The sequence below is a fragment of the Acanthochromis polyacanthus genome, chromosome 5, assembly GCF_021347895.1.
Source record: "Acanthochromis polyacanthus isolate Apoly-LR-REF ecotype Palm Island chromosome 5, KAUST_Apoly_ChrSc, whole genome shotgun sequence".
Lineage (NCBI taxonomy): Eukaryota > Metazoa > Chordata > Actinopteri > Pomacentridae > Acanthochromis > Acanthochromis polyacanthus.
Window position 1 is genome coordinate 41285304 of NC_067117.1, and position 13548 is coordinate 41298851.

Below are 13548 nucleotides of genomic sequence, written 5' to 3' on the forward strand. Positions count from 1 at the left end.
CTCTTCCTTTTTGTTCTTTAGTTCACCTAGTTTATTTTAGTACAGCTAATCTAATTTAATTAGATCAGTCTCTTTTTCCTAGGTTGTACCTATTTTGGATTCCTATTTTTCTTCCAGAGTTAACGCTTCCTTTCTTTTACAGGCAAGAAATTACCTACAAAACCCAAGTAAATCAAAGTTGACCACAGTTATTCAAATCACATTCAAAAATATAAACATATGCAAATAAAAGTATGACACTTTAAATTTAAGTTCAAGTCCAAATGTGAATTCAAGTGTTCAGTTCAATGAAAAGTTTCAGTTCGACTCAGTCCAAAAAATAATAGTTCAATCAGTTCTCAGTTCTGTTCAGTTCAGTTCAAACTAGTTCCTGATACTCCTACCACTCTGGCAGTGAGTTACCACACGCAGAGGATTTCCTCAATGACGCGATGAAGAAGATGAGTTGAAGGTCTGGGTCTGGCTCGCCATCTTGAATCCCGTCTGTGGATGTGCACGCCCGCACATGGCAGACCAATCCTCACTCCGACCGAGTTTCCAACCGAGCAAAAAAACCTGACCTGTGTAACAGGCCATAAACACAATAAAACTATTTTTAAATCCTTGAATCACACAATAAATCCTTCACAGTCTCTGAGTTGTAACGTTACTGCTACGGTGTTTTTTTTTTTTTTTTTAACTCAAAATGGCAGCGGAGCGGTCTCTTATCTCAGGGCTCCATCTCCCGCACTAATTACTGCACAAATCTTTCATTTACACAGCTTACACACACTTTTATAACATTCACAGTCTTCATAACCCAAAATATTAACTGGTAAACAGTTTATGACGGCGCATTTCTTTGTAACCAGCTACGTTTTTAGCGTTAGCTTTCCGCCAGAGAAAAAAAATACAACACGGTGAAAATACATGAAAATGAACACAAAACTCACCAAAACCAATGTGGCTTAGTTCTCATAAAATCCCCGTCAGTTCCCGACCAGGCAAGTTATGTTTTTCGACAGTTTTATCGACTTTTTCACTGCTTTTTCTATTAATTAATCACCGCTTGTTTTCTCCGATTCCTCCTCTGCTCTCTCCCTCAGGTCTCTGCTGCAGCGTCACTGAGGCGCTGCGTCTGTGTCGCTGGTCCCTTAAAGGGGCAACGACGTTATTTTCTGTCAACAGACTTTTAATCTTAAACATTAAATGATTGCCGAATTAACATTTTTAATTAACTCTGATGATTAATTGACATTAAATGAATCACTTTTAACTTTCAAACTTATTTATGCAGCTTTTATTCAACTATTTATTCTTATTTATGTCATATTTTAACATGGGTTACAAGCGGGTCATCCCAGTCTGTGCCTTGACGACACATCTCTTGGAGGATGCTCTTACCATTGAGCACATAGGGAGCTATAAATCCAAGCGGGTCGTATATTGCTGCTACTGTGGACAGGATGCCGCGCCTGGTTGGTGGTTGCTCCTTTAACGTGATGTTGAAAGTGAAGCAATCTTTCTCCACATTCCAACAGATACCGAGAGCTCTCTCTGTCTGTGTTTCTGTAAAAGTCAAGTCCTTTGTTTTGATATCTGTTGCATGTTCTGAAGTTGGAATACTGTTGAGAACTTCAGAGCTGTTGGACACGAACTTGTGTAACCTTAGTCCACCCTTTGCACATAGTTTGCGTGCCTCCTTTGCCAATTGTATAGCATCTTTTACTGTCCCTGCGCCACTGACTCCATCGTCAACATAGAAGTCTCTGGCTACAAACTGTGATCCTACAGGGTATGTGCAACTGTTCTCTTTAGCCAAACGTTTGAGTCCATAGTTTGCACAACCAGGTGATGAAACAGCGCCGAAGAGGTGCACCGTCATCCTGTATGTTTGTGGTTGGCTGCTCATGTCTCCGTCTTTCCACCATAAGAAACGCAAGTAGTTGCGATCACTTTCTTTGACCTTGAACTGGTGAAACATTTTTTCGATATCACATAACAGAGCTACTTGGTGCTGTCTGAAGCGCACAAGAACACCAGTGAGATTGTTAATCATGTCAGGGCCGTTTAGTAAATGTTCGTTGAGACAGGTACCCTTGTGCTTTGCAGAGCAGTCAAAGACCACGCGCAACCTTTCAGGCTTCTTTGGATGATAGATGCCGTGATGTGGTATGTACCATGTCTCCCCTGGGTGACCATAATCATCCGTCTCTTCGGCATCACCTCTTTTGATGATGTCGCCCATGTATTTTAAGTAATCCGCTTTGTATTTTTCATCTCTCATGAATTTGCGTTTCAGCTGATTCAGCCTGTTCTCTGCTTGTTGTCTGTTATCTGGCATTTGTGGCCTTTCTTTAAATGGTAATGGCATTTCATAATGTCCATTTTCAGTTTGTGTTATGCCTTGTTCGAGTTGGTGAAGGAATACTAAATCCTCTTGTGACACAGTATTTTCATTTCTGTCCACTTCTTTAAAGTCTCTTTCCAAAGCGCGTATTGCGTCTGCTGGAGTGGAAGGAGGGATTTCTTTTACGGTGACTCGGTGACAGAGACTGCTTGTCATGTCCGTTTCAATACAAGGTACTGAGTTGCCTACTATGCTCCATCCTAAGTCTGTGTGAATGGCATAGGGCTCATTTTCTTCGCCTAAGATTACTTGTTTGGGTGCAAGAGCTCTAGGACAAGTATAACCTATAAGGAGACTTACTTCACAATCAAGGAGTGGAGGGATCTCATTCGTAATGGGTAGCAAGTGACTCCACTGTTTTGCCGTTTCACATGTTGGTATGTGTTCTCTCTTTGCAGGTATGTAGTCCTTAGTGTATGCAGTAGGAAGCTTCAAGACTGCAGCTGAGCTATAACCCCTGACTAAGAGGTCAGACACCTTTCCACTACTGACAACTGCATTATTACCCATCATAGTAGTCAGTTTCAACTTAACTGGATGGACATCTGCTTTCAGTTCATGTGCTACATCCTGATCAATGAATACTGTGTCGCTCTGAGTGTCTAATAATGCATAGACCAGTTTTTCTTTGTGTGGATTTGCAGTGGTTGACAGCCACACGGGAACAATCATTGAGGTACTGACTGTCTGTTCAGATCTGGCGACATTGAGTGACAAGACTGTAGCTGATTCTGGTGCGTTACCTTGAGTTGCATTGTCTGCACTCACTCTTGTTTCTTTCCGTTGACTGTTACTGTAGTTGTCATCATGAAGACAGCTTGGGTGTCTCTTTGTGCATGTTTCACAGGTGAGGCGGCGTTTGCAGTCCTTAGCACTGTGTCCTTGTTTCAAACAACCGTAACAAAGTTTATTGTCCTTTACATATTTCTTTCTGTTTTCCAGAGTCATTTTTATTAGGTCTGGACACTTGTGGAGCTGATGTGTGCCTTGACATAATGTGCACGAAAAACCATTAGATGTTTTTGTTACTGCCCTTTTGTCGCTTTGTTCCGTTGTGTTTGTGTTGAATACACTTGCCTTGCTCCTTTTGATTTCTCTTGTGTACCTTTTGTCACTGTTTGTTTCAGTGGAGCGGAGTGCGTGGATGGAGGTAACTGGGTTGCAGGCGACTTCAGCTTCCGTAGAGAGGAAGGAGGCAAAATCACTGAAGCTGGGAAATTCACCACCCTCCATTAAAGTCTTTGTTACCTGCCTGTTCCATCTCACATTTATCCAGTCCGGTAGTTTGTGCAACAGCTTTTGATTTTCTTCGCTGTCGTTCAGTATTTGCAAACCCTTTACATGTGGCATAGCGAGCACACATGCATTAACAAAATCTGCAAAGGTCCGTAGTCCTTCAGCATCTCTGGGCTGTACCTTAGGCCAGTTTGATAGCTTTTCTCTAAATGACTTCTGTATCACGAATGGCTGGCCGTACCTTTGATTTAGTTTGTCCCATGCATCTTTATAAGCCTCTTCATCATTTCTAAAGAAAGTCCCTTCGAGGCATTTGCGAGCTGGACCTGTTACATATCTTTTCAAATAGTACAGTTTATCTGCAGCTGAGATGTCCTTTTGGTCGATCAATGACACGAATGTAGATTTCCATTCAATAAAGTTTAATGCCTCACCATTAAACACTGTTGGCTCTGGTGTTGGGAGTCTGTTCATTCGAATGCTATCTTGAACTGCTTGTGCAAGCTGAGTGACACTGGAGGGAACTGTTTGCACAGGAATGAATGTGTGTGCTGGTGCGGGCTGCTGAGGTGTGGTGTATAAGCCCACCTGTTCACCTTTCATTGACTGTACATCACCTGCCTGTGATAACTCTCTGTTATATACTTCGAACCTGGCTCGAGCTGCTTTCATTTCCTTCTGTGCTTTCAGGCGTTCCAACTCCGATGTTTGAGCTGCGATTTGCTTCCTGTGCTCCTCTTGTAACACCCTTATCTTTTCTTGTTGCATTTGCTGTTCTATTGTGATCGCATACTCAGCCTCTTTCGCTGCAAGTTCTGCCGCTGCATCCGCTCGTTTGGTTGTGAGTTGCGAAGTTGAAGACTCCACGGTGCGGCTTGATGTTGCAGTTGAGCCATATATAGATCGAGCGTAGTTGTGCTCCAAAAGTCCCCGTAAACGAATCCTTTCACGTTCTGCGTCAAAGTCCTCAATACGACTTATTCTCTCCATAATTATTTTCACAATTTCATGAGTCACAGCATCACATGCATCAACTTTTCTCCTGATGTCATTTGGGGGTGCTATTTGGCTTCTCATCGCTGAATACAACTTGAGGACATCATCTCTCCTTTGCTCTATGATGTCTGCAAGGTCTGACATTTCTTTATCAGTGATGTCTGATTTTAACTTTTCTCTTGTTACACGTATTTCTGTCTTCCATTGTTCATATAGAGTTGAAATTCTTCTTTCCTTTTTGCTTATTTCTTCTTGTTGATATGCCATCATCTTTTCTGTTTGAACTTTAACTCTTTCTGAACGTCTTGGCAAATCTGACTTGCCTTGTACTTTATTTTGAAGTATTCTTAAAGTTTTCTCTTTGCATGCAATTGTGTCTTTAATGTCCTCTTCATTTTCACTTTCATCTTTAAGTGAGTTCTTTAAGTCTTGAATTTCTTGTTGTAAACTTGTAATCTGTTCGTTTATCTCCATGAGACTTACTGATGCACCTTGTAGATTTTCCATTTTGAGCTTTTAACCGTGGTCCTTCTGCCATCTGCTGGACGTTGCGGGTATTGCCGTTGAACCTTGAGACCGCGTTGTTCAGCAAAATGGCGACCGTCCGGCTCTCGCTGGACCTCCGGCTCGGACGAGCTTACTGCGCCTGGAGGCAAGCTCTTACTGTAGCGTCCCCGGTTGACAAATAAAGGTTGGTCTCTTTAACTGGTGGTTGAAAAGTGTTTTATTGCCTTGCCTTGACCATATCCACCATAAGAGCTACAATGCAGACAAATAGGAATACAATTAGCAACTCTTACACCCTTTATGCCATGTATTTATAGCCCTTTTTAGCCATATTTATTACCATATGAATTGCTTTTTAATCCTTGACCGTTATACCTTGACAATCTCTATTAGAGTGCTATTTACCATGAATTTATGTATTTATATAAACCTTTTAGCTGTATCCCGTTTTACCTTGTACCAGGAGATAGACCATGTTACTTTTAGCTAGCAGATTAGCAACTAATACACTTCATAACTATATCAAAACACATGTAAATAACAGTTTCCAATACAAACCTTGTTCTCCTTATCAACCAGGTGCTAGAGTGACCGTCAGCAGCTTTGAGAACACCTTAAAACTGTTTTGTCTCAATTATTTTCCGTGGAGCACCTTTTTCTGCTCATCGGACCTTTCGCGCTGCTTTCTGCTTTACTGTAATTACTCCTGCTTTACAACACCTAGTGGACGTCCTTTCAAAATAAAGCTTTAACTGTAAATTCTCTATGACGTATTACTAAGCAATCACTGACCAGTTTAGCGATAGAAAAATATAAAATTATAAACATGTACAAGTGGCTAAGGCATTTACAGTTTGGTTCCAGTGGGATTGATCTGTGAGTGAAAACCAAAGCATGAGTCTCAACAGCACAAGTAGAAGTGAAGGAACCTGAAGAAGAAGGACTGGAGATAAGAAGACGTTTGTTCTGGAACAACATCAGAGATGGAAGCGAGTCTGACAGTGATTTAATGACTGCCATCAGCATCAAGTTGACTATTTTTCAGATTGTAAAGAAGGAAAAAGTCCAAAGTGTGACTTGTCCAAGTGTGTGTCCTGATTTGAATCCAACAGACCAACTTTGGTAGCCTAGCCGCGCTAGACCCAGGTCTGAAGATGCAAGGGTCTAGGAACTCTCGACAGGGAGGGAAGTGGGCTAAAAGGTTGTCTTTCAAATCACTTTGCAGCAATTGGGTAGGCATACAATCAATCAGCGCAACAAATAGGCTGATGTAGTTCCTAGAGCGCCGGAAATCAGAAGATGCGGGAGTTCGCTGAAGCCTTATTTATACAGTCAATGGGTGAAGCTCAAGTATATTACAGACATGTTAACAGAAAGATTATTCAGAGTCGGTGCTAATGGAGCTGTTAGAGTTGAATTTGTAAATACATTTATCATAATCGAGCCTTAGAGCATTAACTGTGTGTGCATAGTATTTTACATGACTATTTTTATAGAATACCACTCACTCACTTCTATCTGCACATATCTCTCCCTCTCTCTCTCTCCCTAGTCTCCACATCCCAATATATTTCCACTCTTTCAGCTTAGCACACCCCCTTGTGTAACTCGAGCTATTTCTTATCTTATGCCATGTCTTCATTTCTGCTCGTGTATAAAATAAACTTCGTATGGGAGCAGTCTTTGTAGCTCGCACTAATGTGTCTTGTTACACTGTGCTGTGTTACCCTTGCAAGTAAAATTACAGTCTCCGTGACTTTCTGGTTCGGTGAATATCTTATGTTATGTGGGAGCTCTCAGCGGAGCTTCTCTCTGACAGGAGCTCAACGACTGTTGTCATTTTTGTTGTACCCTGGCAGAGAATTAAATTCGTTGCTGTGGGTTGTCTGGCGCAGCTAGGCTAGTTGTTTCCGGTTGTTTCTGTCAGAATCATCGCGCCTCTTTCGTCACTTAGTTACGCCCGCCTTCTGACTCTACACTTCATGGTGATTCGTCGGCCAGTTTTAGGAGCATCCAACCTCGAGGCTTACCAAGGGTAACTGGACCGACCCTGGAAGAGAATTAAATTCGTTGCCGTCGGTTGTCTAGCGTGGCTAGGCTACAACTTTGGGGTATTTTAAAGACAAAGGTAGAGCAACACAAATCCTCCAACAAAGAGCAGATGAAGAGCTAGTCTCTGAAGATGGAGGAACATCTCTGCAGAAATGTAGTTTCTTCATGCTGAGGAGGATTAAATGTGTCATCAAAAAATTAATGTGGACATAGAAAGTAGTAAATACATCCAACATTCTAATGACAGTAATGAAAGATGTACTGACCTTTATTGGATTCATTTCTTGCTGTTTGGCCTGTATTCTTCATTTAGGAAATCTAAACTGTCAGTTTATTTTTAATCAGATCAATAACTTTACTGCTCAGCTTCAAAGTAATGTGATTACTGTAATGTTCTCCACTTTGGATTATTTACACATTTAAATAATATTTCAGAGGACTGTCCTCAGTGCTGCTGTATTCTGGACGTAGTGGGATGTATTTGTTGTTAAATTCACTGCTGTCTTTTCAACAGGACAGACAATACTGAACTTAATGTTTTACTTCTTTTCTTGTCTTTGTCTCTTCAGACTTAATAACTGTAATCTGTCAGAGAGAAGCTGTGGAGCTCTGTCCTCAGTCCTCAGCTCCCAGTCCTCCAGTGTGACAGAGCTGGACCTGAGTAACAACAACCTGCAGGATTCAGGAGTGGAGAGTCTTTCTGCTGGACTGGAGAGTCCACACTGTAAACTGGAAGCTCTCAGGTCAGGACTCACACTTTGAAACTGATGTGATTTCTATCAGTGGATAAACAGCTAACCTGAGTACAATCATTTCTGCTGATGGGATTCATCAAATGAGCTTTTACTGAACTTGTGCAGGACTTTGTCAGGGTTTATTTTTCACATGATTAAATCCCACTAATCATTGTTGAGATTGTTGATTTTCTTGAGATGCATGGAATATGCAGCAAAATGTATCTGAAAGACAAAGAAGAAAAGAAAGAGTGAGAAACATCCAGCCAAGTGTTGTCCATCAGGTTTGTGTTGTTTTGTATGTGCAGGCTGTCAGGCTGTCTGGTCACAGAGGAAGGCTGTGCTTCTCTGGCCTCAGCTCTGAGCTTGAAGACCTCAAATCTGAGAGAGCTGGACCTGAGCTACAACCATCCAGGAGACTCAGGAGAGAAGAAGCTGAGAGCTAAAGTGGAGGATCCACACTGTAGACTGGAAACTCTCAGGTACAGACAGACAGGAACCTTTTAGCCTAGCTCAGTGCTTCTTAAATAGTGGCGCCCCCTGGGGGCAGTGAACACACCACAGAGCAGGAGATCTGAAATACTACACCCTGCTGAAAAATCCAGTGGAATACCATTAGAAAAAACCATTAGGAACCATTAGGATTCTACCGGTCTAATGGGAATTGGAACACCATTAGAAGAAACCATTAGGAACCTACTGGTCCCATTAGGATGTAAAACCATTAGGAATGTACTGGTCCCATTAGGATGTAAAACCATTAGGAATGTACTGGTCCCATTAGGATGTAAAACCATTAGGAACCTACTGGTCCCATTAGGATGTAAAACCATTAGGAACGTACTGGTCCCATTAGGATGTAAAACCATTAGGAACGTACTGGTCCCATTAGGATGTAAAACCATTAGGAATGTACTGGTCCCATTAGGATGTAAAACCATTAGGAACCTACTGGTCCCATTAGGATGTAAAACCATTAGGAATGTACTGGTCCCATTAGGATGTAAAACCATTAGGAACCTACTGGTCCCATTAGGATGTAAAACCATTAGGAACCTAATGGTCCCATTAGGATGTAAAACCATTAGGAATGTACTGGTCCCATTAGGATGTAAAACCATTAGGAACCTAATGGTCCCATTAGGATGTAAAAACATTAGAAAACTGGTCCAATTGAAAACTAAAACTTACTGAAACCTATTGCTGCAACAAAAATTATTTAACTCTGGACACCAGAGACATCTATGCATGTGTGTAATTGTGTATGTATTCGGATATTTTCCCCTCCGAATTGGGAACAGGACATATGGGGTGTGACAACTCATTGCAGTTTGTCATTTTTATTTATTTTTAAACCAAACAACAACTTTGGCAAAGTCGACAGCAGCAGTTTACTGCTTTTCCTAGAGAGAAACAGAAAAAGAAAAATTGTTAATATTTTAGTCACAGCCTCATTCAAGTGACACAGCAATTTCAAGAACATTTCACTACTATATGGGAAGTATAGTTTTATCCACCCTGGTCCTATTTTCCCATCCACTTTTTTTGTATTCCTGGATAGCTAAAGCAACACTGCAGAACTTTTGAACCTTCAAATATTCTCTTCCGAGTCTGTTCTGTGGGGCTTGGTGCTGTAACAGAGAGAATGGCCTCTCCAACGCACCCGAAAGACCATTGGTGGCCGCTAAAGTGGACCAAAGTAAAATGCTCTGCAGTGCTGCTTTAACAGATTAAGAGAAGTTTTTTTTTTATTGTGATCTGGTACGAAAAGTGTTACACTGAAATGTAACGTTCATGTTCTTTATTGCAGTGCAACATTTCTTTAATAAAATCCAGACATTTTGTCTCAAAAGTTTCAAAACATTTCTTTAGTAGTTTTGAAAACCGAGGTTTGAACTAAACCGTGAGTCAAAAACCGAGGTTTGAAGTAAACCACAGGTTAGGTGAACTGTTACAGCTCTACTAAATGAGTGGTGTGATTTTCAATATTTACAATTGCTCCAGTACAAAGCAAGGGACTGCAGTGTGTATTCTGAATATACTGAAAAAAGCTTTGGACCTGAAGTCCCTAACCACTGCTGCCGAAAAACTAGAGCAAGAGTTTGAACACAATACTCACCTCTGTCTGAGGGCTCCTCTTCCTAATATCACTAATCTTTTCTGATATGGCTCGTCTAACTAGGGCCGGCTGCTGTTCAATGGCCTCCTTTGGATCGCCCATCTTCTGAAGCCGGTCCCTCAGGCAGTCTGTCACCAAAGACAAAGTATTTGACTTAGCAAACTACGACAAAGCTGCTGTGAGAAATCAATTTAAAAGAAAAAAGAGGTAGGGCTGGGAGAAAAAAATCCATTTATATAAGAGTCGGGATTATTATCCTTTACAATTCTCAATTCATTCATAATTTTTAAAAATCAATTTTTATTGATGTTCCCTCCGTTTCTCTGCGCGCCCTCACAGGCTTCCGTACACAGCGCCGCAGCAAGCCGAGACAATATGACACTATGGCCACGGGTCCCCGCATGCAGTTTTTCAATCAATAGAATGAGTTCAAATCACGTATTTTGAGCCGGTGATTGTAATTCCCTCTGCTGTGTGTCGGGGTTCCCTGTAATGCTAATTAACAGTTAATAGGATGACTGTACACTGGAGTGATAGGTCTGTAAAAAGTCCCAGTGATGTTGTACTGTATATCAGCACTCATAGAATGCCTCTCATCCAGTTAAATTACTCAGTTGGAACTAACTGTTGTATAATGGGTTATAAGGTACTTACCTCTTATGACAGCCACTTTTTCTGGGGTCAGGGGACGCTTGGGCAAGTGCGTCAGTTTGTTTTTAAAAGTGGGGGGGATGGAGACTGGCAAAAGTGACATTTGAGAAGTGCTTGGGATGATGACTGTAACTGATGTTGCTTTTGGTATGCTACTATAAAATGCATAAGAGTTATTTCATGTTTTAAGTAATTGTCATGTATTGAATAAAACCCGCTTGAGAGCTGTGCCGACACTTTTACATGAATTACGAACCCCTAACGATGTTGAACTTCATGTTGAAATCAGGGACAGCACATAAAGCAACCACTCAACTCTCTTCATTGCAAATAAGATAAAGGTTAAGCCATTTTGAATACAAGAGAATAAACCAGGGGTCACTGAGGACCATAGCTGGAGTTACATCGGAGCACAAGCTGTTACCATGACAACCCATCGTATGTCCGTGAGCGGGAGAATATTGACTTTAAGCCTAACCAGCCATTCCCACTCAAATCAAACAGTTTTAGCACAAAGCAACTCAAGGAGTAAAAGGAAAAATTACAAAAACACAGATAGCCAGCTCTCCAAAAAAGCCACCACGATAAATCTGTCTCATGACTCAAACTCAACTCAAACTGTTGCAAAAACCCAGTAAATAAGCAGCGGAAGAAGAAAATATCACAATATGAAGGCTTCTTTTATTACCTATCTTGTTTGTAGACTGGAAACATTTATTATCATTATAATTATCATTATTTTCTTTATTAATTCAAGTGAAATTCCACCATGGATGGATAATCCGGGTCATGGCCTCCTCTTCTTCTGTGGTGTTTCTTGGAAGAGTTCGATTTTGCTACGTTGTGTTTACCCAAGGGCGTCAGTTTGTTTTTAAAAGTGGGGGGGGATGGAGACCACAGCACTTTGAGAAAATGTCGAAGAACGGCGGCAAAATGCCACAAGCTGGGCTCGAAGTCACAACCACCACACCAAAGGCAGAGGCTCAAGCTGTTGCGCCATCGGTACATGTGGGTAGAGGAGTCTGTGGGCCGCTATAGTACTAATTGTCCCGGGCCGAAATTTTGCCCCTGCACGCCTCTGGTCGGAGCTTCCACTTGGCACAGGCGCAAATTTAGCATCTGCGCGGTTTTTTTTTGTTTTTGTTTTAAACCTCACGAAGGTGTGCTGCGTGTCTGTGCAACTCTCGGCCGAGTGCGGATGGTGCGTTCAGGAGCGTCGGAATTTTCTATACTACTGAAAATAACTGGGTTTACAACGGCTTTCATGTGAAGAATTTGAATGTGTTGGAGACAAAATGACCCCTGACAAAAAGTGGGGGGGACACGTCCCCACCGTCCCCCCCTAAACTGACGCCTATGTGTTTACCGCCTCCTAAACAACCGGTGTGCGGCCATTCATTCTTTTGCCTTCTTTCATTAATAAAATCTCAGCAAATACCCGATGAACATGTCAAAAAGAAAAGCAACCAACAGAGCTTTTTTCACAACGCAGAAATGCAACGTAAGTGCCATCTAACAGCAATTGCTCTGATATTTGTACAGTTACTGTACAATAACTCCATGAATATAATGGAGTTTACCTTCTGGTTTATCTAGCAGGACCAATTTGACTACCATTACTGTCGTCAACAACTTTAGTTAATAAATGACAACTGAAACATTTTGGCCTTATGAGCCATTTTATCAAAACTCTTTCCATCCATACAGCCACGTTCTGGCTTTCACTGAGGCAAATTAAAACAATCTGGTAATCCTTAATAATCACCACTAGATGTCCTCAAATATCTTTAGACTCAACACGCAAACATACCAAGTATAACCACATTTTTTGCCATGGTTAAAATGCTCTGGCACCATTAAAGAAATATATTAAAATGGTAACCATACCATTGACACAAGTACAGACATTATTGAACATTCAAGGTACGTGAAACACAGAAAACCATCAATCTCAGGTGTGTTTTTCCATCATTTTATTTGTCTAGAAGCAGAGTTCAACAGAAATAAACAAAGAGCTGCCAGAGCAGGGGGGTATTCCACGAAGCTGGCTTAGGTTTAAGCCTGGCTTATTTTGGTCAGCTTCGCTAACTTTAGTGAGAGTTTTGTTCCACCAACTTAGGGCTAGCCTGGCTTGGTAACCATGGTAACTCAGCCAGAGCGACAAGCCTGGTCCAGGGCAGGCTAACAGTCAAGCTTACTTTAGCCCCATGTCAGAGAAGGTTCTGACGAGCTTCAGAAAGACGCCTGTGAACCGCATGTTACACATTAAAATCATCTTGATCTGTAATCAATGATGTTCTTGTTCGGTGACATACATTGAGACCTTTTTTAAATAACGCCGGAATAACCGTGAATCAAACTCTATCATATTACACTACACATTTTGTCACTGTGGATCAGTGGTTAAAGTGTAGTTAAGTAGATTAAATGTGGTTTTACTTTTCATTGCGCCGTGGGTTCGAATCCATCAGCGGTAAATACTTGGAAATATCTGATTTTCTTTCTTCTTTCACCCTCAAAGTGCAGTCAACACGTAACAGGAATAGGCACAGATTGTGTTAAAATAAGCAGGACACAACAGCCACAGTTTTCCATAAAGAATACCTTCCTTTGACCAGCGGTCCAATCTGATCATGATGATAATCCAAAGGTGATGCCAAACGATGAGAGAACTATTTTGTGTACAGCTCATTTGTGTCTTCTCCCTTATTTAAATGTAGGGCACAGTAGCACTATCATCTCTAATAAAAATGACATCTCCTCTATAGGCCTACATGTTTTTTTCTGCTTTTTTATTCAAAGTTTGAGTGTTTGATGAAACATCTCCACATGAAGTTGCCCCTTTTTTCCAAAGTATTCCTACT

General features: G+C 41.3%; 2 protein-coding genes across 3 annotated transcripts in view; both read left to right on the plus strand.

Annotated features, from left to right (window-relative positions):
- The window catches only part of LOC127533929 (zinc finger protein OZF-like), a 180198-nt gene that overhangs the window by 93537 nt on the left and 73113 nt on the right, over positions 1 to 13548 (plus strand). The gene's annotated exons all lie outside the window — the stretch shown is intronic.
- The window catches only part of LOC127533939 (NACHT, LRR and PYD domains-containing protein 3-like), a 46972-nt gene that overhangs the window by 19319 nt on the left and 14105 nt on the right, over positions 1 to 13548 (plus strand). Inside the window, exons 8-9 of the mRNA XM_051948109.1 lie at positions 7750 to 7923; positions 8223 to 8396. Of these exons, the coding sequence (XP_051804069.1) occupies positions 7750 to 7923; positions 8223 to 8396 (348 nt within the window). The remainder of the gene's footprint in view (positions 1 to 7749; positions 7924 to 8222; positions 8397 to 13548) is intronic.